This window comes from Poecilia reticulata, linkage group LG9, assembly GCF_000633615.1.
Source record: "Poecilia reticulata strain Guanapo linkage group LG9, Guppy_female_1.0+MT, whole genome shotgun sequence".
Classification (NCBI taxonomy): domain Eukaryota; kingdom Metazoa; phylum Chordata; class Actinopteri; order Cyprinodontiformes; family Poeciliidae; genus Poecilia; species Poecilia reticulata.
In genome coordinates this window covers 28,569,400-28,593,223 of record NC_024339.1, presented here as the reverse complement: position 1 = coordinate 28,593,223, position 23,824 = coordinate 28,569,400, and the positions used below count along the sequence as shown (strand labels likewise).

Sequence of the window (23,824 nt, the reverse complement as noted above, 5' to 3'; positions counted from 1 at the left end):
AAGAACTAAAAGAAAACTTTATTAAAAGATGATAAATAACTAAATGTATCATTTAGTCTACCAGATAAACTTCTGTGGGCCAAAGTGGTTGATCCATCAGAGTCATCTGAATGTGACTCAGATCCTACAGGAAAAAAAGAAGAAGAATAAGACTCCAGACTAACATTGTTTTGGTTTCATTTGCTTTATTTTTCTAGTCAAAGTGTTTTGATTACTTTGAGTGTAACGCTAGCCAATAGTTTTGCACTACTGTTTATTTCACAGAGCGTTGCTCGTTATATGGCTGTCCATTTAAAACCTTATCTGAAACAATAACTTTTGGAATGTATTACAGTGTTAACCTGAAAAAATATAAAAGCAACCATTTTAAGAGTTACGTTTTTTAATTCAAAATGTCATGTGTTTGAAAGTAGTGATGTTAGTGCTAGCAAAATCCTGTAGGAGGTGGTATTGCTCCAAACTGAAAACTTTCTAGTAGCAGGAAATGATAAGTGTGCCTTCTCAAACATAGTTTTAGTCGTTTACATGCTTCTTGTTTTGTATGCGCTAATAATCTGGAGTTTGCCTTTTTGAATTTAAGAGCCCAAAGCCGAGTGTGTGTGTGTTTGGGTGAAAGACTTTTTGCAAATTGTTCAGTTTTTCAATGCTAAAGTTAGCCTCGTCTACCTACGCAGGTCACAAGGGAGGAGAAAAGGGTCAGTGAGGCCATTTGAGTAGACAGTGGAGTTAAAACAAACTACAGGTTAAATAATGTAAAATAAAACATCACTGAAGCACAACTATAGTCAGTGTCCTCATAAGGGATACTGAAATAATAATTTAACACTGAAACTGGACACCAACGTAATTAAATACACAAAATTTATGTTCTGTGTGCAAATGATTTGGTTTAATAATTCTGGTATTAATGCTTTGTTACCATATTTCTGCCTCTGGCATGTAAGAATGTATTTTTCTTTTAGAAACTGGTCATTTCTGAAACCAGTTAGTCCAAGTATTCATCATAATGATCCGTCCTACTTCAAACCAGCTTCCACCACAGAAAGTGTTTGCTTAAAATGGAAATTTTGAAGGCTCCCATTTCACCACAACCACTTGGTGAACTGTTTTTTTGTTTTGCTTTGTTTATTGTTATTTTGAACATATTCTCATTTCAAACTTGCTTTGATGATTTGAATATATTCTTGCAGTGTAATAAGGCGTAGCATAACGGTCCCTGACACTTGTAACTAATGTTTTATTTATACCAGATCAGGTTTAAGCTCAAATAATCCAGTATTCTTTAAAAAAGAGAAGTGATTCAGTTTCAGATTACCCTGCACCTCTATTTAATTGTTCTCCTATTTTGTTTGTTTCACTTCTTAAAGCTCTGCCTATCCCAGACTGTAAATGGTCTCTTGATTTCAATAAGACAAATTATACATTTTAGTAACGTATATAATTACTTCAATCTTAATCATCATTCTGTAATCTTTAAACTCACCCTTCAAAATACAGTTTTGTAGAAAAAGATTTTTTATTTTCTTTATTTTTTTTACTTTTTTTATTTTTATTAGACTTGGTCTCAATTTAATGTTATTTTCAAAGGGTCTTTTTCTTCGCACCCAGAGTGAAGTCACATATTTCACAAACTAAAACTCATGTTGTATAGCTTCACTAAACAGAGAGTGAAATATTTAATTCTTTCATTTTTCTTAATGTTGATGATTGTGGTATAAATACATGACGAGAACCCAAAATTCAGAGTTTCAGAAAATGTTATTGCTGTGCTACAACATATTCATCGGAGGCTTAGTGAAAGGAAAAGGTGTACCTTTAGTTAACTATTTACAGTTTATGCAACATATATAAGAGCAAACTTGGCAGCAAAGCTCATGCACTTACCAACCTAAAAAACCTGTATATTTTCGTTCTACTAAAAACATTATGGCTACCAGCTGCAACTAATGGATTTCTCAGCATAGCCTGAACAAATCTATCAAATCTGTCTAGTTTTCAGGCGGTGCGGTTTGTTGAATTTATTTTGTTTGGTTTGTGAAAAATGAACATTTTTATCGAACAGTCATATGAAACAGATATTGCGTTCAATAAAAAGTGGGTTAAATCTCAGAACTAACGCAACTACAGGTCGCTAAATGACTTAAGATCCTTTTCTTTGGACAGTCATGCTGCCGATTCTTGTTGTGAGGCTCACTGTGCAGCCTGGTGGTCTATTGGTGTCATTATACTGTCAGAACAGTAAATAATAGAGAAGCATATTGGTGAGTTATAGTAGCTCAAGTTGATATTTCTTTTCAGCAAATATAACATTTGTTCAACCTAACAGCTGTCAGTATGAAGATATTAGGCAGTGAGTCATCAGCCTAACAGCAATGTCTAACAGATGAACCGACTGTTGCCAGGCTCTCTGCTCACAACAAGAGTGACAGGAAAAGCTCGAGGCACAGGGAGAAAGGCTTTTTTATGAGGTCATCAGACCTCGGTTTAAATTCATGGGAGAACTTAATATAAATGCTTTATCATGCTATAAAATCACATCGAGTCAATTGTTACCTCGCAAAGTTAATGATTCCATCCTTGTGGCAGGAGTAGGAATGATTAGAATAAAGGTTTGTTTCTAATGTACAGTGCAAGAATACTCCTATTCCTTCAATCTTCCATGTGTGTTGCATTACAACCAGTGTTTTTGTGTGATTTTATGAAAGAACAGCAAGAAGAGAATGATTGTGAACAGGGAAATAATATACATGGTTTTCAGAAATGAAAATCAGAAAAGTTCGGACTGATCCCTCAACTTCAGTTTTTAAGTATTTCCGTAAATTCACATTTGGATTTAGGTCTAGACTGCTCCAACACATGAATATGGTTTAATCTGAACGATTCAATTTTTGCTCTGGTCAAATATTTAAGGACTTTCACACACTGAAAGGCATACACCTTCACTCCAGTCTCAAGTCCTTTGCAGCCTCTAACATGTTTTCTTCCAAGATTGCCCTGGGCTTAGCTCCATCCATCTTCCCGTCAGTTCTGATGAACTCACCTGTCACAGCTGATGAAAAACAACCACTATATTTTGTGGTGCAAACAATGCATTTAAGGTGATGTGCAGAGTTATTATTAGACCAGAAAAATCATTTTTGGATTTTGTTTTTTATTGTATTCACTGCATGGCTTTTGGCAAACATCAATTTGATTTTTTTTTCTCACTAGTTATCCAAATATGGATAACCAGTTGGTTGCAATTGGTTTTATGTAGGAGAATCAATCCCAATGAAGTACCTTGAAGTTTATTGTTGTAACATGACAAAATGAAAAAAGGTTAATCGGGTGTGAATCCTTGTGCAAGGTGATGTGTATATATATATATTTTTTTTTTTTTTTTTTGGTGTAGCAGAACATAAACACAAAAGAAATGTCTGTTTGAAATATTTTGTATTTCAAACAATACCAGTGTTTCTCTAACCTGAACAAAACAACCTGGAACTTTAAGATTAACGCCTCCCCGGTTAAAAAACTTGATGGTAAACATAAAGCGGCAGGGAGCCAGGCCCAGAGGGTTAAACCTGCCTTGTTTTTGTTCGAGAAAGAAAGAGAGTAAGAGAAGAGCCCAAGCTAATCCAGGTGTGACTCAGACTGTACCACATTTTTTTGCCATCGGCACAAATATGAGACAATGATCACCTGGCAGATACTTGTATTCAAGCACAATGAATGATAGTTTCAGCGCCATACAGGTTTTTCTGTACCTTCAGGACCTACTGGGATGACAGATTGCTTTAGTGCAGCAGCTAAACTAGTTTTAAAATGTCGGGGAGAAAAGAAAAACAGAGCCGCATTCAGTTCCACCAGTATTCATGCCTCTAATGTGAAACCCACTTTGATCTTTCCCGAGCTTCCCCATAATTAAGAAGTCCCTCTTCCTGTTTCAGCTTTCTCGTGCCTGAAAGAAGCATTCACACCAACTGAAACTTTTCACATTTTCTCCATTTACACCAAATGTCAAAACTCGGTGTATTCCACTAGAGATGTATTTTATTGAGCAACACAAAGTAGAGTGAAATTTTGATGAACAAAGAACATGTTTTTTTTTGTTTTTCATAAAAATCTGATAAGTGTTCATTTGTGTCAGTCAATAAGTCAACCAATCATTCCTTAATTTTAAAGCACTCTTGTATGTGTATACAAAGGGTCTTACATATGATTAAAAACTGGAAAACAAACAATAATAAACAAACAAATAGGAAAGGATGAGCTAACCAAAGGCTATGCACAGAAAATAAAATAAATGTGTGCATAAATATGTAAAGCAGACAGAGTGGACGCTGGTTTGGAGGACTAAACAAACACTAAGCAAATTGTTAGGAAGCATTGATGCAAAATTAATCAATAAAGCAAGATCTACATTTGTAAAGGTTAGTTTCCTGATTGTGTTTCCCAGCATCAGTATGCATAATTTATGAAGTTTATGTTTTAAGATGGATCGTTGTGGAGAGCAGAACTCAGTTTGTAACTTTAAGACTTGAGGTTTTTCATGCCGACAAAAAATTCACTGCATTACAAATGATCTGAACGCCTTAAAAACTGTTCTAGAGATGCCCGACGTTTGTAGTTGTAACTCAACAATGTGAAAAGTTAAAAGCCACTGTGGCCAGGATGTGAGCAACAAAGGAAATTCAAGCTTTCAAAACCGACAAACCAAAGGGGAACCTCTGAGAAATGGATAGCTCACATAAAATGATGCAAAAAAAGGAAGTGCATTGCTTAGGTTATTTGTTTCTCAGCCACAATGTCTCGGTGTGACTAAAAGACAGCATGGCGAGCATGCATGAGTAAAAACCACGTCATCCAGAGGGGAGGCAGATCCCGCAAAGTCGCTGGGTGTTTTTAGGGCAGGACTTGGCGTCAGAAACTGACAGATTAAAGGGAGGAGGGGGGGCGTGGCTTGTCCCTGCAGTCAGAGAAGCACGTGGCCATACCCGTTTGCACGAGGGAGCAGCAACAAAGACCAGCCAGTCTGTGGAGGGGAACGGAGCAGAGCTCAGGACATCTGCTGCACACACATGCACACGCTCTTACTTTCACATGCTCGCTCACATGCACGGGGAGGTGGGGGGGATTTATCATGACTCACAGGCGTGCACTCATTCACAGAGTGTCAGATGTCAGCTGGAACAAGACAGACCCACATGGATCAGCTTGTAAAGGGAAACAGAAACAATTTTTTTCCCCCCAAGTCTGCTGCATGTACATGCAACGCCTGCAGGCTTCCGCCTCAGTCTTTTTTTTTTTTTTTTTTAAGAGGAACCACAAATTGCTTAAAATACCCATAAAGGAGGCTTGCAAACAGGTTGTGAAGGTTGAGGAAATAATAAAAAAAAATATTTCAATGGGGGAAGTTATTCCAGAGCTCCTTCCTGGTCAGAAGAATGATAGTCATGAGAGAGATGCAGGAAGTCAAAAAGAGTAAAACAGAAAGTAATTTTAAAAAATGTACTCTCTTTTGATCCAATTATTCTTTGTTTCTGTGAATGTCGAGATTGTATTTCTCTAAAACCCTTCAGCAAAAATTATAGTAACAGCATAAGTGGGCCATGATTCCCCACATCTCATAATGTTCTTTGAGCACCTTCTCCTTTTTGTTGTTTACTAAATTTAGCACACACTCAAACACAAACAAGAAGAAGTGCTTCTTTGCAAGATATGAGTGTAGAAAGAGCAGGAAACAGATTTAAAGTCATCTTCTTTGTCAAAAAAAAAAACAAACTTTGCTGCAGAAGTTATCAAACCCCAGGCACGGCCTCACCAAACAGATAAGCTGCCACAAGTAGCTGCTTTTATCAACAATGTCTCACCCAGCAGACCCCAGACACAAGCAAACTGAGGCTCTGTCTGTGCATGTGTGTGTTGGCTGGGCCAATATCTGCCTAGTAACTACAAACAGGCTGCTCCAGATTCACATAAGTAATCCTCAGAGCCTCTTACACACACACACACACACGCATGCAGACATAACACACGCCCACACAGAAAGATGGCTGTAAATCGTACAATCTGTCGTCATGGCAACATTGTCACTTTCAGTCTCTCACGTGCATCCGTCATGGTCGGGGAAGAGAAACGGATGAACACCTACATCCTACAAACAGGCGGCGATCCAGAGGCCGAGCTACGACACGAGGGGGATGGGTGACGATACCCGACGCTGAACACCTCCCAGTCTCTCCTCGGCTGCACACTCCACACCCACCCTCTTCCTCCCAGTGAAACCCATGAACCTTCACATACTAACCACACACATGCTCCTTCTTTTCTCCTCTGTTAACACAACACTCTGACACAAAGAGCTCAGTGTAATACACACACAAGGTTCCCTTTCCTTGCCCCCTTCCAGCCCCTCGCTGAATGAGTTTCACTTATGCACATGCAAAAAAAAGCTTTTAAGCTAAAACCACTTATACTGCTTTTTGGAAATCAACTGGTTTGACTGGTGGTAAGCACAGTGCAGTTGTTGCTTTTACATCTTTACAGTGAGTTTTGGCTTTCTAATCAGTGTTTCACTTCTCACTGATTATTTGTTTCACGATTGTAAGCAAATATGAAAAATTGGGAACATTTCACTGGAAAAGCAAACAAAACACATCAACATAATGTGGTATAATAAACAAAAAAGTATATTTGTGAACATAAATTATTCAGGATTATTAATACAAGAAAGGCTACTTGACTCAAGCTCAGTCATATTGTATTGATAGCGCAGGTGAAGATCAAAGACTAGTTTTAAGTCCACACTTTGACTAGGCCATTCTAATAACAAAAAAAAAATATTTTTCAATCAAAATCATCCCATCAGAGCTCTGGCAGTATTTTTATTGGTTTTATTCTGCTGATAGGTATACCTACAAGCCAATTTTGTGTGTGTGTGTGTGTGGGGGGGGGGGGGGGTTCCCAGCCTCTTTGAAAATACTATCCAGGATAAACCTGAATTTAGTGTCACCCATTTTCCCATCTTTTGTATCCCTCCAGAAAAAGCCTCTCGACAACATCATGAAATGTGGTTTGTGCAGTTGTCTGCCACCAAAGTGTTTCACATTGGGGGTGGTGTGTTTGGGTGACTTGCAGCATTAGTTTGTAAGTTCAACAGTTCAGTTTCGATCACATTTTACCAGAGCACATTCTTGCACATGATCACTGTACAATGTTGCATTATCAAAAACATTTAAGTAGGATTTCCTATGCTTTTTTAGCAACAACTTTCTTCTTGTCTGAGAACCAGAAAAGGCCAAACCCGTGTCCCTAGTTGTAAATGAACAAGTCTCCTCTTGTGTATGTGTTCATTCAATAAAACTACAACTGTCTGTGTAAGCAAACATTGTCTGTATGGTTGTTTTTCTTCTGTGGGAGAGAAGTCTGGGTCCCCCTGAAAATGTTAGGTAAATACCCACAGCCAGAAGCTATTTTTACTTTCACTTCGCTCCACTTCCAGTTTCTGCTTGAAGCTGACTGGGCAAACCGTGCCGTGTCTGCGCGACTCTTCTGCCCTTCACTGCTTCCAAGAATTCAACCACTAATAGCTAACAGTATGTGCCCTCAGAACACCAACACCACGAGTGTTTGCTCCCTCCACAGCACTGCTTGTAGTGCTTAGAGACATGTGGTGTCTGACGTAATACACAAAAAGTTTGGGGGGGGGGGATGTGTTTGGACTCGTTAAACCTTAGGGCAAATGATACAGCGCCAATAACACATTATACGTAATTGGTAAGTACACGTTTTTATATTTCACAACAGCACAGTAGATAACATGTTCTTGTGCCAGAAGATGTTAAAAACAGACATCAGGGTGAATCTTCACTTTACAAAAACAAAAACAAAAAAAACAACCCTTGAAACTTGTGTCGTGATGAACAATCTAGTAGTAATGTGAGAACCCCAACTTTGTGGTGTAACTATATACTTTTTTTTTTTTTTTTTACAAGTTATCCCAAAATATCTAAATGATCTCAAGATCTGGTGTTTGTCTCAGTCCAGGATTTTACATTGTTTTTAATTCGCTAATCCTTGTATTCACTGATAGGTTTTGGGACATTCTCATGTTGAAGAGTCCAGTTCTGCTTCAGCTCTAATTTCAGAATTTCATTAATCAACATCTGGCAAACAGTAAAATTGATTGTGGATTTTCTGATGGTGAGCTGGTCCGGTCCTGCAGCAGCAAAGGATTTCCAAACAAAGAGACTTCCAGGCCTGTGCTTCATAGTTGGTGTAAGGTAGTTCTCCTGAGATGTAATAACTGGTTTACGCCAAACATGTTCTCTGTTCCACTAGTAAATAATTGCATCAGAAAGTCGTCTGTCCAAATCCTGGTCTTTGTTTCTATTCTCTCTGATCAACTTGAATCAAGCCTTTAAACGTTTCTTGAAGAGGAAAGTTTTCCACCTTTGACCTTCAATGCAAATTAAACTTATAAATAAGAAATGTTTGATTTTAGAGGTACACACTTTCACATCAACCATGATGAGACCTTGCTGTCAGTCTCATAATGACACTTTGACTTCTTTTAGCATCTTACAGCCGGCTTTCAGTGTAAAATGACTTCCATGGCCAGAACTGAGCATGTTGAAGCTTAAATCCCTTAGGTGGTTCACAAGGATTGAATAGTCATCTTTCTGAAGGGCTCTGGTCTTTCAATTTTACCATTCTGTTCATGGAATTACTTCAAGGTTCAGTTGCACACCACACAAAAGGTATGAGATTTTAACAGAGTTGGGCGTCTCCAGCAGTCAGTGGCCGGGAGGCGGGCTACTGCCTGGACACATCACTAGTCCATAACAGGGTAGATTGTACATTCATTTATTGAAAAACGTTAAAACACACAAAGACATTCATAAGGCATCCTAATCTTTTCACGTGACTGTATACACTCGTTTCAAATATTTATATAGGGATTCATAACACATTTCAAAAACTCCCAAAACATTACTGACAACTTTTCCATTGTGCCCTTAGCCAGGGGCTACACCCCTGTTTACGAACACAGTGCTATTGCACAACCAGTTTAAACAGATCTGCTCTCTTAGTTCTACTCAGGACTTATCTTGTTACCTTCCACAATACTTGTTTACACTGCCAACATCCACACAAGTGGGTCTAGTCGAGCATTGCTTGTCTTTCTGTGTGAGCTTATGCAACAGACCAAAGCAATGTTTTCACACTGAAGAGTTTGGCCTGTACTCACATTGATTAGATCCCGTATAAGCAGTTTAAGGACTAATGCTTTATGGTGATAACTGGGTTCGAGTATTGTTGGGTTTCATTTGTGTGTCGTTTATTTCATCCCTTCAGCATTTTGTAATATAGCAATCTGGGTTATTTTGTATCTTGCTACAGACTTTTTACACTCAGTTTGACGACTGATTTCAATGAACGACTCACACTGGTTTAGCGAGGGTGTTGAATAACAGAATGAGGTTTAGATTAACAGTTCCCAAACGTCAACCAGTGTACTTTAGAAATCAAAGTAAACAAAGTAATTAAATAACATGTATCTGAGCCATAATTCTTAATAAAAGTACTTAAAATTGTTATTCTGATATGGAGTTAATATTTATGTTATTATTACATTCCAGTTTGATTGAGGTCTAGTTGAGTAATGTTTGACTTGTCTGAGATCACAAGTCACTTTGTACTTGTTTTTAACAAGTTGAACTTCTCCAAAGGTACAAAGAAACATGAGCATATCATTATGGGATTAGCCTCTTTGCTCTGGCAGCTTATTTCAGAAATGTTTTTATTGTTCTTTAATTTGTTTTTGTGTCTTTCAGTGATCTCAGAATATTTGTCCAAAAAGCTGCACCTCTAAGCAACTGTACCCTAAATCTCTTACAATAGTTGCCACAATCAACCATGAGTATTCTCCGTTTTTGCCTTCCATTTAAGCTAGGCCTGGCTTGGTGTTTCTGTGTTTAGCCATCTTTATATAGAGAAATTATTGAAATACAATTAATACAATTGTATGTGAGCGCGCACCCTACACACCTGGCTTTAAAGGCTACGTTGGTGCCGCCCACCACTCACCTTAAAGGTGAATCCGCACCAACATTGACATAGAGGTTTATTCATAAAACAAGTGGCAAACATCTCCACTTTTAAAGCATTAAGCACATTTGTGGCATATAAACCATGAAAATTTAGTTGCATCTCAAATGCCAGTGCCGTTGAGGAAAACTGCCCTCGGCTAAAGCCCAGTGATCTATTCTGTCTCACCAGATCTTAGCACAGCCCATCCAATGTGTGTTAATGGCAAGGAATGATGTCTTTGATGCACCGCTCCCCTGCGGTCTTGATATATTTTTGCCTTGAATTTCCTGGCCAGCTAGTCACACAGACTGTCTGTCATCTCTACACCCTCAAGTCACAATGCTGGCAAATCCTTACATAACCAATATGGGGTTGTGATTACGTCGTCTAGCAGATCAGAGGTGTAACAGTGGCAGGTTAACTTGGGCCATCTCATGCCACCTTGGTCCTCACAGAGAGCAAACACAGATAGAGAAAAGGGGTTAAAATCCTAGCTTCTAGTGTTTTGTGAAAGATGCTAATGACTTGATTAAATCAGCTGGACTTCCAAGATAAATAGCATTCAACTTATATAATCAACCAAATTTAATGTTATCTTATTGAAATTATTACGGAACTGGACAGCACTAACTGGATCCATTATTAGATACTCCAATTAAAAGATGAAATCAGTCAACATTGGCAGCTACTCAGTTCTTTTAAGCATCTAGATCTGGTGATCTGGTGTGGATGTGCAGCCAGCAAATCCACTGGAACTGTGACATGACGATATGAACCAAAATTTCTGAGAAATGTTTCTGAAAACTTGTTGAATCTGCAATTCATGAAGAATCAAGGCAGTTACGAAGGCAAATGCGGTATAGAAAAAAAAGTGCACTTAAAGTACATTTTACTGAATACGAATCCATCTATATGATTGGATTTTACTGGTACTAATTTTACTGATTTGATTACATATTTCTTGATAACTTAATATAAACTTGACCAGCTCGTCTTTTGAAGGGCCTTGAAACTAAATAGATAAATTAAAGTGGATCAAAATCTATTTATTTTTCGCACATTCCGCCCTCATGACTTGTTTGTTGCTACATCTCCTGACTGCACTGTCTGCACCAGTGCAGTCACTGACCCACAACTCTACCATAACAAACCAGCATCATATCTAATTTCCAAGGTTGTAAATCTCCTCTTGTGCTGCTGATGCTTTGTGGTAGAAATGAACATGCAGGCCACGGTGATAGAAACAGAACCATAACACACACACACACACACACACACACACACACACACACACACACACACACACACACACACACACACACAAAAAGAAGGCGTTCCCTGTTTATTGTGCTTTTTAAAAATATGTAATAGTACACGTCATTATTCATTCACTCGTCCATTTAGGTGTATTACTCAGTAAATGGATTCGTGTCCTTGTGGGTGGATGACGAACAGACATGTAATAACCAGAGCCAGACAGAGCTGCTCAGAGCGCTCCGGGGCTCCGCCGGGCAGCCAATGGTGACACGTTGTTCTTACCCGTGACATCATCATCCACCACTCCTCTTGCTAAAGAAGGAAACAAACATCCATCCAGCAGAAGAAGAAGGGGACGGGAGACGGAGAGAGGAAAGAGGATAAGGCAGGAGGCCGAGGAAGGGACGTTTAAAACCGTCTAAATCCGCCTGACTGAGGACGACGACACAGAAACGCTGCTACGGAAACGGAAAATAAAAAAAAAAGGGAACTCCACATACTCCACTTCGACCTTTTCTGACAAAGACAACCGCTTTTCCTGTCCTCTCGCGAGAAACCCATCGATTTTCAGCAGGTGATCATCTTGGATTATTGCTTCTTTTTTTCTTGAAGTGGATTGGCGTTACAGAGAAAGCGATTTGTATTGAGGTAACATACTATAGATGTGTGCTTTTGATGAGATAATGGCGACCTTTACTGATGGATTAAAAGGTCACACGGTATGTGCTTTGCGGTGTTCAACCTTTTGTCTTTGCCACCTCCACCATGTCCTCCTCCACCTGACTTGAAACATCACAAGTCCTCGAACGTGACTTTGTGTTTAAAAAAAAAAAACAAGGGAGGGAGCTGAGGTAGTGCTGCTTACAGTCTCCGTTTTTCAGCCTGTCCCGAGCTGGGGGATGGGGTGAACCAAAAGCCTGTTAATTCCTGTCTACAAATAGAAAATTTATAAGCCGAATATTCAAGTGGAGCGAGAGAGGCTGCTCTCAAATGAAACCCACAGCCTTTGCTTCGACGGTAACGTAATTAAATAAAACAAGAGTGTCGGCTTGTAGTTGGAGGTGTCGGGTGAGACGAGGTTTCGCTCGACGTGAGAGCTTTAAAAAAAAGTCGCTTCTAAGCGACTAATGGTGATTATATAATGAGGATTTTTAACGTTGCTTTGTTGGGGACACTTTGGAAATCCGTATTAGGTGCAAGTGTGGCGATAAATGCGAGACACAGTGAGATTTAAAAACAGGAAGCAAGGAGGTTGCAGACAAAGGAGGAAAGAAGAAACAAAGGAAGGACGTATCATTCTGGCTTGGCTATTGAATGTTTCATGAAATACCACCATTAGGGCTTTTTCTATCAACTTCTGGTGGTTGTTTTCAGTTTTATTTAGTTTTTATGGAGGATATTCCCCAGTTTCTGTCCTGTCCTTCACTGTGACTCAGGACTTTCCAACCCCTCCAGCAGGGCCTGAAATATGAGCTTTCCCTTTGTTTGCTAAAGTTAACCCCATATATGTTGGTTTAAACTGGTCTCTTATAGAAAACAAAACAGGCTCTCTCATAAATTCCTGCTGCATGTGTGTAACATTTTTGTGAAAGGAAACTGTGGTGAGTGGTTGTGTGTGCTGGAAACTCCCTGCCTTGCCCTGTCAGGTGGGTATTCTAATGCACTTCATTAAGGTCACAATCTTGTCAGATCGAAAGCCTTTGGTGGGTCAAATGACAGTTTTCTGACAGGCAATACAGACATGACATTTCTATCACAAGGCATTTTGTTTATTTGGATAGTGACTAAAGTGAAGATCAAAAACTTATCGCAACTTTTGGCTATAAATTAGAAATGCTCTGAATTTTACTGGTAAGTCATTTTAATTTTTAGTTTTGGGCTTTGTGTTCTTTGATAGAGATGGTAGTTTTGAATCAAATGGAGAAATTAACATAATTAGATCACCACTCAGGTTTTTTTTCCCTAATGTTAGATTTCCATGTAGGGGTGGGCTTATATGGGCATAAAGTTTTAATCTTTTGTGATATTTTTTTGTGATTGTGATGATGCCAATTTCTTTGATGCTTATTCCAATCTTGGACAATTCCTTTTATTTATTTATTAAAAACCACAACATATATACCGAAATACTTAGTGCAGCTTTTCTGTTCCAGAAATTGGCTATATTTCAGATTTTAAAAAATGAATTACGATATTATTTCATCTCTGCATTCAGGCACAGGGTGTTGCTTGATTGTATATAGAGATAAATCAATGGGAGTTGTTAGTTTTTAATGCATTTGTTGAATATGAGAAGAAAAATCTAATTTGTCAGCATTTGACCTGCCAGTCAAGACTGGCATCTCTTCTCTGAATCTGTATTCACCTACAGTGAGAGAGTCTAACAAAAATAATTCACTAAAAATAAAGATGGCCCATTATCAAAAAGTCACATTGAGCGGTGCAGCTGTGCTGCTACAAAACACACAATAATAACACTCAGCCATAACTTGAAATGCAGCATGTTTATCATTACCCAGCTGTGGAAAATAGTTAGTTTTGTTAGTTTGTTGTAATCACAAAATGACTAACTCTTATCCCATAACCATGCTATTAACAAGCAAATAATAGACAGCATGATTGCTTAACACTATAGGTATATGTAGACAGGTCTGTGGTTTGTGTGGCACGTGAACCAAAAGGTAACGGATGAGCCAACACTATGAACCATTTCATGTTGAGCTTTAGTTGCCAAACTAGGGAAGACCAGGCATGCCTTAAAATAATTCAATTAAAAATATACTGCTCAAAAAAATAAAGGGAACACTCAAATAACACATCCTTGATCTGAATGAATGAAATATAATTGCCAATAATTTCCATCTGTTGTCTATTCCATTTGCACAGCAGCAGGTGAAATTGATTGTCAATCAGTGTTGCTTCCTAAGTGGACAGTTTGATTTCACAGAAGTTTGATTTACTTGGAGTTATATTGTGTTGTTTAAGTGTTCCCTTTATTTTTTTGAGCAGTGTATATTCAATAAATCCAGATTAAAAATGTCTTTGTGAATATGTTCTTTATATTTAAGCAAATGTCAAGAAAATAAAATTTGAAAGAAAAACAAACTGAGGAGTGACAAGCTCATTAGTGGGCACGACAATACCGAATTAAAATGCTCTTTATGCAACTACAAAAGAGTTTTCCGGTGACATGATAATTATGTTATTGAACCACTTATTAACATCTATATTTATTATCAATGTGGGAGGTTTTGATCTTCCAGAAGTTTCTATTCTAGCTCACTCACTCTCTGTCTGGTGTTTTTCAAGAGTTTGCAGTTGAACATGTGACTCGAATGGCAGCGGCCTTTTGTAAGCTTTTCCAAGAAGAGCTTTATTGACACAGGACTAGCTTGTTGGTGTAAAGGGGCATGGAAGGAGGGTGCGAGGGGTGGGGGGGTTTAGCAGAGTACTTTGTGGCACTTGCTGATAAGAAGCCCCCAAGCGTTCATATACATGACATCCTAAAAAAGAAACAAAAAAAAAAAACACCTGCCGGCCTCTTCTTGAAAATTGACTTGATTTTTCTCCCGTTTGTCTGTGAGCTGAATATAAACAAGCTTTTTAAGCCAATCAAAGTGCCTGTCGTGTCACAGCAGAGCCAGGCCAAAGGTTGTTTACTAGGGAAATATGAGGCTCAGATGATATGCTAAATCAACCTCTCAATAAGGATGGGCAGATCTGGGTCTTCCCGTCTGTTCGTCAGAGGTGTTTTTGACGTGTTGCGTAAAAGTCAGTGTGTCTTATTACACAACTTCCTGTGGCGTTGCGCTGCATCAAAGGCAAACCATAACGTCACAGCACTACATGTTCTGCCAAATTGCTCAAGCTGACACAAACACACACACACACACACACACACAGAGGCTTGCTTTTCTGTGGCACAGGAAGTTTTCCCAACACCTTGAAACACAGGACACCTCCTGAAACTGCTGACCTACTTTGTTGCTTCTCTTTTGGCCAACAGAAAGTGATCGCACCTGACGAGAAATGTTTGTTGTGCTGTGGAGCAACAGCTTGTGAGTCAGAGCTTCGCTTTGTGTTTTTATCATTATGGGAAGTACCATGAATGACCCGATAAGGCCATGAAAGGGAGTCACTGTGGCGGCCTATGAGGAAGAAGGGCCAGTTCATCAGAAAAGGTTTTGACAAGGAGTGGACAAAATGAAGAGACAAAACAAAGAACGCTGTGATCGGAGAGCCGTGTTGAGGAAAAGCGATGAGCAGAACAGAGTGAGCGCTGTTTGTTGTCTGAACTTCCTGTGGAGAAGCGCTCATTACTGTATTCGGGCTAAAGGGCAAGTCGAAACAGAGACGTGTATTTTGACTTCTCATGGTCTGAACCTGCTGTCAGTCAGACTATAAACTAGATCAGCAGAAAAAGCACTTTTTTTTTCTTTCAGTTCTTTCTAAAGAAAACGTGCTTCTCTCTCTCGCTCTCTCTCTGTCGCAACAACGATAATCATTCACACTCTGCTTCTTTCTCTTCCTCTGTTAGCAATGGCTCAAGAGACGAACCAGAGCCCGGTCCCCATGCTTTGTGCTACAGGCTGTGGTTTCTATGGCAACCCAAGAACCAATGGCATGTGCTCTGTATGCTACAAGGAACACCTGACGCGACAGCAGAGCAGCGATCGCATGAGCCCCATGAGCCCAATGGGTAAGGCATCACACAAAACATGAAAGTCTTTGTTAAATAAGTTATTATAATAATTATTCTTATTTTCCCATGTACCTGTAGGCATATTTTTTCCTAAAGATGCATAATTGCAGTAGGACAGGCATATAGCTATCCCAAAGCAGCTGATTTTTGTTTTTTTGATTCATTCTATTAATTTTACTGCCTCTTATGTATAAATATGTGCACATTTCCCCTATGTATATATATATATTTAAATCTCCTTCTGTGTTTGTCATTAAGGCTCCACTGCTAGTCCTACCTCAGAGGCCTCAGCCATCCAGAGACTAGAAGCCAGTCTAGCCAAGGTTGACGCCTCCCCTGCCTCCTCACCAGACATGTCTAGGTCAGTAATGGCTGCAGATGGCTTGGCTCGATCAATAAGCTCTCCTCGCATTCAAATCTTTATAAACATCTTCCTGACTAACGGGACTCTCGTTCGATTTTTTATTTTTATTTTATTTTTTTGTTTAAATCAGCAGGACTGTTCAAGGATCTCTTCCTGTAACCCAACAGATGACAGAGATGAGCATCTCCAGAGAGGAGAAGCCAGAACTCCTAGAGCCTGGTGAGACATGTCGCACATAAAACCTGTTTTGTTTTTCAGACACATGCACAGACCGTCGACAGCTCAGACACCTTGACCCTGCTTGGTAAGGTCCAACGGCAGGCCTTGGTTTATTTCTGATGCTTTGCAGCACAGCTTAAATTTAACAGCTGGTTTTACTTAAAGCTTCTGAGAAGGAGATGAAGTCTAAAAATAAGCCTGTTTAAAAATACCTCTAAACTGGAGGAGAGAGTCAGATTAGATCCTGCCTGCTGGAGTCCTGCTCAGCGTAGAGTGCTGTTTTCCAACAATGCCAGTGCGTAGATGAGAGGCACACAAAGCAGACATGGACTGGAAGGAGAATGACACATTCATGTAAAATTGCGTGAAAATGTAGCTTTAGTTATTATTGTCTGTCTTGATTTAGTTTTTTTTAAAGCAAAAATTATTCCTATTGCTCTGTAACAACATAGTGCTACACGTGTAATAACATTATATATAACATTTAATTATTTTATTATAGCTATTAAAAATATAGAGTGAGCACTGGCAAAATTGAAGAATTGCGTTCAAAAGCTTTCTCCAGTATTTCCCTCTTTCTTAGAGTAACAAGCACCAGCTGGTTAGTTTTTGCACTAAATTCAGGTCACTCCTGAATCTTTTTTTGCCAGATTAAAATGACTTTAAACTGTAAAAATTGTATGATTGGAAATTTTAGTAACTTTTTAAAACAAAAACCAGTTCATGCATGAAGCAAAGGAAATTATTTGGGATAAATATACACAGTAATTGCTGTTTTAATATTTTTGCTGTTGTAATACTTTGCTGTACCCTGTTCTGTGGCATAAATACATCTTTTTTTTTCCTTTTCTCTTTGTCTGTAGTTGTAAGCCAGCCTGCTGCTTCTAGTCCTTCTCCTGTAGCTTCTCCCAGCACTGAAGAAGGCAAGGGCGAAACCCCCAAACCGAAGAAAAACCGATGCTTCATGTGCCGCAAAAGGGTGGGCCTTACAGGTAAGTTATCAGACTATTCCAAGACTAGCTTTATTTTCCACAAGCCACTTAGTTTTTCCAGTTCCATTTGTTTTAATGAGGTTCTAAATTTTGCCCTTTTGTCCCAACAGGGTTTGACTGTCGCTGTGGTAACCTATTCTGTGGCATCCATCGATACTCCGACAAGCACAACTGTCCCTACGATTACAAGGCCGAGGCTGCCGCCAAGATCCGCAAAGAGAATCCCGTGGTTGTGGCTGACAAGATCCAGAGAATATAAATGGGGGGGAAACGGTGTTGGAAATGAGGAAACACCTTGCGAAAGACTGGAGAATGAGTGAAAACCTTTGACATGAGTGCGAGTGGCTAAATCAAAAGGACTTGATTCGCAAAAATTATAAAAAAAAAAATAAAAAAAATCGAAAGACCCTACCTGAGGGAGATGCATGAATGATCACTTTTTCATTTTCATTAATTCATTAGATTGTTTTAATCTCGTTTTCTGTGGTGTGAATTTGCCGCCGTTGAGTCCTTTTCCTTTTTTGTTTTTTTTTAATGTGTTTTATTAAGAGCAGACCAGGCACGATGTCCAGGATATGCTGTGCTCCCCTCACCAGTACCAGGTTGTCATTTTGTGCCAAACAGCCATTTTTACTAAACTTTCAAAGCATTCAGATTACAAAGAAATCTGCCCACCTTGTCCTTTAATCCTAAAGAAAAAAACTTCAGCGTCACTCTTGAACAGGAGGATTTTTTGTCATTTTTCTTTTTTACCTTATTTCTCCTAGCTTTACCTACCTCAGAGCTGCTGTGTTGTTTTTCCCTTCTATCTGAATCCCTGATTGAACCTCCAATCAGCTCACCTGTGTTCACTTTCATAGTCTGGTTTTTCATAATACACGCAGAGATCCCCCACTCTTCAACCAAATCTGAACAACAAACCCGACTTGGAAAAATGGTCCCAGATCTGATTGTAATCGATCGCCTGGTGCCGGGGCACTAATGATCGGCCTGAGAGGGCGGACGCCGGCACCCGTTCCTGATGAGCCTGGTGCGTGAATTTCAAATGTTGCAAGGGGCATAAATGAATGGAATAAATGCATGAGTTGCTCTTCATCTGCTTTAGTGTTTCAGAAATATCACTCGCCTTAGGGGTTTTGTGGGGCGTTTTATTTCCAGAGACAATTATCCGACTTTTGTCTTTTTTTTTTTGTCTTCCATTGTACTGATGTTGGCGCATGGACTTGGTGAATTTGTGGACTTTATCCTTTTTTATTTTGCGCTAACACAACAGTCATGTGAGCACAGTGTGTGTGTTATTACGTGGGTGTGTCCCCCCCCCCCGCCCCTCCCTCTTCCTCCCGTCCTTTTTAGCTGTGGAGCTACCCGGTTTATCAGCACATGTTTACAGAAGTACAGGAGCATGCCAGAGCTAGATTAATGAAAAATAATAGAAACTGAGATTAGATGTAACTTCTCATCTGTCAAGCGTTTATCGATCTATAGAGCGCGTGTGTGCATTTTTGCGTGTGCATGTGCACTTCCCTGTGCAAAAAAAAGTGTGTTTTCATGGCTGCCTGACACATGTATGTTTGTGACTTGTTACTTTTCCCCCAGTGAGGATGCTTTTCATTGAAATAACTGAGTTTTTTTTTTTTTTTTGATTCTTAGTTATATGCAAATTTGTACAAAAAAGTGAAAAAAAAACAACAAACTGTGTTGATATTTATGTATTGCATATAATCTTGCTATCCAGCATTACAACAGAATAGTATCATGTAAATAAAACTGTACAGAGAGACATAACCAAGCCTCACTTACTGTTTTGTGTTTGTACAGCCAACCATTTCAATTTAATTTTGGGGTTTCGGTGGGCTAAGCCTCTTATGAGTTTCGTTGCGCAGGAGAAAAGTAGCACAGTAGCAGTAAGCATAAAATGCTTTTGCAATTTCACTCAATAGCTTAAGGTTGGTGAAAAAATGGAAACTGTCAACATACACGTTATTAATATGCATCTTTGTGAGAGATGAATACTTTACTAAGACACTTAGACAAAATCAAAAAAATACAAATATGCAGTTACTCATATTTATGGTTACTTATTTTTCTTCTTCTCCCATGTGTTCACTTCCCTCATTCTTGCCCGACAAAAAATAAGTCAAATCAAAAAGTTGAGCTTAAGATTCATCAAAACGTATTTCTATTATTGTTGGTGGTTATGGTTGACGGATAACGAAAGCCAGATCTTACGTTTTTCAGCAAATTAGAGGATTTCATAAAATCTCTCAAAAAAGATTTTCAATATAAAAATGTCCATGCACTCTCCACTTTGCTATAAAGTCATGTCTAGGTCGTTATCCACCACTTTTCTGACACTTTTTCCTTCCACTGAACTTTCTGTTTCCTAGCTCTGAAACAGCACTTTGTGAACAGCCGGCTTGATTAGCCATGACGTTTTGAGGTTTGCCCTTTATGCAGCGGCTGCAAATGACTCAGCACAGCTACCGAGTCAGCTCTCTTCCCCATGATTGTAGTAGGCCAGAGCCTTTCTGCATTAAATATCATTTTTGTTATTGTTGGTTTCATTTGCCGACTTTCATTTTCTTGTTAACTATAATCCTGAAATCACCTTTTCAATTAAATTACTGAAATAAATTTACTTTTCAATCACAATGTAATGTGTTAGTTAAATCCACCTTGAAAGGAATAGTGTTAAAGAATATATAATCATCATATGGTATAATTTTTGTGTGCCAGGAGAGTTGCTCAACATACAAATCACATACATACATCACAATGCAGCTCAATAGAAATCCCCTTTTGTTCTTCAGCGTGTAGACAATGTAATCTTTGTGACGTTCTGTCATAGGGACACCACATGAGTGGAGCTCAGCTGTCTGAGCAGCTGTTCCTGTGACGCCATCTGCAAACACACACTGTCCTGGATCTCCCCCATAACAGTCTGAGAGAAAACACACACACACTCTCCCTCTCTCTCACACACACACATACACAGTGAGGGCTGGCATGTAAAGTGCTAAGCCTGGATAAAGTGGAGCAGGATCAGATTCTTCCAGGTTCCGGGGATTAATATTTCCCGTCTGACCCAGACGAAGTTTGAACCGGTGTTCTGAATATCTGTGCTACCTCGTCAGATTTTCCTACAGTAGCATGGATGGATAGCTATGTCTGTCTGTGTCGGTTCTACGAGTCTAAAACGTCTACCGTGATGCTTACAACCCGAAAACTACAGCAGGCTGTGTTAATGTTCGAGACTGAAGTGGAAGCTTAGGAGTTATGCTTAGCATAGCGTTGGAACAATTTATATACGCCACAAAAACACAAAAATATCACGTCCTTCATCAGAATATCCTATCCGTTTAAAACAAAAAGCTATCGTAGATGTTTGCACTAATGTTTTTATGAGAATAGCCTACCTTTAAAAAAATATTTTAAATACAGAGGCATTTGTAAGAATGAAGGTGAAACAGGTTTTTATTGAAATTAGATTAAACACAGACATCTACAAATACAGATCACAAACTATTTTTTGCGCATTAATACCCTGTATGGCAGTCTGTTATCAAATGCAGCGTAGACACAACGTGTCCACCGGATTGCGCAGGTCACTGTACACCTGAAATGAAGGGATATGCTTATATTAAATTATATTACATCGCTATTACACAGCTTCAACATCTCATAATACCTCTACCAACATGCTCTACTTAGCTGCAAGTAATGAATCTGTTTTACGGGTTTCTTTATTAAGGACGACTGTTGACATAGGATATGAGAGCAACAATGAGCTTCTCCATTAATTAACAGCCGTTACAGCACTGGATTCTCTTTGACCTGCTTCAAAATAAATATTTACAACCTGGCACAAACAAATTATTCCACCTTAGCTCACTTCTAGCACACAAACAATCATAGCAGCACTATTCTGTAAGTGCTTCTAGCTTACTCAAACTAACAAGTATTTGATTTATTTCAAACGGGTCTTTAAAAACGAGCAATTTGTTGAACAGAAAAAAATCATGCATACACAACCAACAAAATAATTTGCTTATCACTCCTTTTCTGTTTGAAAGGGAGTAGGATGAACACATATTTAAACATTGGGGATAACATTGTCAAGAAACCTGGGAGTAGTAATGGACTCTGACCTAAACCTTCAGAACCACATTAAGACAGTCACAAAGTCGGCCTTCTATCACCTGAAGAACACCTCCAGGATTAGAGGACTTATGTCTCAGTGAGATCTAGAGAAACTCATCCATGCGTTTATCTTATTAATTACTGCAACAGCGTCTTCACTGGTCTGCCCAACAAATCAATCAAACAACTGTAGCTGATCCAGAACGCTGCTGCTTGCGTTCTCACTAAAACCAGGAAGATAGAGCACATAACACCAGTTTTAAAGTCCCTACACTGGCTCCCTGTAGCTCAAAGGACAGACTTTAAAATACTGTTGTTTGTTTATAAATCACTGAAATTAGAAAAAAGTTTCACAAATCATAAATATGGATTAGAATATTCTGCTATTAGTTGAGAATAATCTAGTCCAGGTTTGAAGTGCCTAGGTGCTGTAGTTTTTTTAACTAGAGTTTTAAAAAAACTACTAGAGTTGAATAAACTACAAAGATGGGGAAGGTAGTGAATAATTAGGTGGAATCGCCCTTTAGCCATTTCCCGAATCGGAAGCTGGAATCCGAAACCAACTTCAGCTTCGTATAGGTGGAAAAAGACAAAAAAACTTATTCTAAGTTTTCTGAAAAATAACTTACCGAATAACCAACGCAGCGATTTCAAACATAGCACTCCCGCGGCCTACTTGCCATCGCTGCGGCCTACTCGTAGGTCAAGTACAAGACGCCAAACTAGGCCTCGATGAACATGGAGACGATTTCAATCGGATCCACAAAAGTTTCAGCCATAAGGCTGGACGTCCACTCGGATTCCGCGTCTTGGGAAATCATTTTTAATCCAGGTCCCAATGTTCATGAATATCAGACCAACAGTTTTGTGTCTCTGTGCAACCAGGTGCTAGCCGTATCTTTTTTTTTTAAAACGCTCACGTAGAATCTGCGTCATATTTCTATTAAGCGTGGCGCATGCGCGTCAGGTTCATTAATAACAAAAATGGCGCCATTCGCCACTGTTGCCAGATTTGAGATTTTCCACTCCAAAGACAGGGTAAACCTACCTGTAAAACCTGCTCACCTGCAAAGAAACAGTACAAATCTAAACCTCTGATAAAACTCATGTTAATAGCACTATATGTTTTATTCATAAAACATAATATATTTTAGAATAATTTAGAGAAACAGCAAAAATGTTAAGTTTTCAAAATGTACATTTTTCTAAGAACTAATACAGTTTTAGAAAAATTCAGAGAAACCCTAAAAATATATGAGGGATAAACTTGCTTTTTATATTTTCAAAGCTTAATACCAAACTGCTGCTCCAGTATGTCCTTACTTATATGGAGAGTGAAGAGTGTCAATTGACAATAGATAACCATCCATCCATCCATTTTCTTGCACCCTTTTTCCCTCAGGGGTGCTGGTGCCCATCTCCAGCCAACGTTTTGGGCGAGAGGCAGGGTACACCTTGGACAGGTCGCCAGTCTGTTGCAGGGCAACACAGAGACACACAACCATGCACACACACACTCACACCTAGGGGCAATTTGGAGAGGCCAATTAACCTGGCAGTCATGTTTTTGGACTGTGGGAGGAAACTGGAGTACCCAGAGAAAACCCACGCATGCACAGGGAGAACATGCAAACTCCATACAGAAAGACCCCAGGCTGGGAATTGAACCCAGAACCTTCTTGCTGCAAGGCAACAGCTCTACCAACTGCCCCACTGTGCAGCCCACAATAGATAACTTATATAATAATTATTTAAGTTTGCCATTAATTTACTAAAACTCTTCACTGTCCATAGATCTGTCTTGACTACATGCACTGTATCTTCTTCCTTTTTCTGATTGCGCACCACAAGATTTACTCATTGAAGCCTTCCTTTTTTCCTCTCAACTTTTTAACATCCACTTATATGGTAAAACTTGTGCACATATGTCGCAGCACAAAATAAAAGAACATCTTTCATTTTAATCGCTGCTTCTTGCAGAAGTTAAACTGTCCTTGAGCAATGTAGTAAAACCTTTGTAATTGTCGATGCTGCCACCTGGAGGTGAAAAGTAGAAATGTACCCTGAACGTAGTTA

The 23,824-nt window shown here is 39.1% G+C and overlaps 2 protein-coding genes across 7 annotated transcripts in view; one reads left to right on the top strand and one right to left on the bottom strand.

The window, feature by feature from the left end:
• The window catches only part of tmc1 (transmembrane channel-like 1), a 28,434-nt gene extending 16,736 nt beyond the window's left edge, over window positions 1-11,698 (bottom strand). For all 4 annotated transcript variants that reach the window (XM_008419117.2, XM_008419120.2, XM_008419121.2 and 1 more), the window contains exon 1: window positions 11,614-11,698. The gene's annotated coding sequence lies outside the window, so the exon portion shown is untranslated. The remainder of the gene's footprint in view (window positions 1-11,613) is intronic.
• zfand5a (zinc finger, AN1-type domain 5a) lies at window positions 11,679-19,397 on the top strand. Of its 3 annotated transcripts, none has more exons than XM_008419124.2 (6): window positions 11,679-11,905; window positions 15,869-16,030; window positions 16,292-16,394; window positions 16,531-16,616; window positions 17,480-17,608; window positions 17,719-17,991. In XM_008419124.2, exons 2-6 carry the CDS (start codon window positions 15,871-15,873, stop codon window positions 17,865-17,867), a joined length of 627 nt encoding a protein of 208 aa, XP_008417346.1. In that variant the 5' UTR covers window positions 11,679-11,905; window positions 15,869-15,870; the 3' UTR covers window positions 17,868-17,991. The 3 variants fall into 3 exon arrangements, with proteins under 3 accessions (XP_008417346.1, XP_008417345.1, XP_017162104.1); XM_008419123.2 differs by having other exon boundaries at window positions 11,684-11,905; window positions 16,528-16,616; window positions 17,719-19,397; XM_017306615.1 differs by lacking the exon at window positions 11,679-11,905 and adding an exon at window positions 11,918-11,979 and having other exon boundaries at window positions 16,528-16,616.
• Window positions 19,398-23,824: the final 4,427 nt, after the last annotated feature.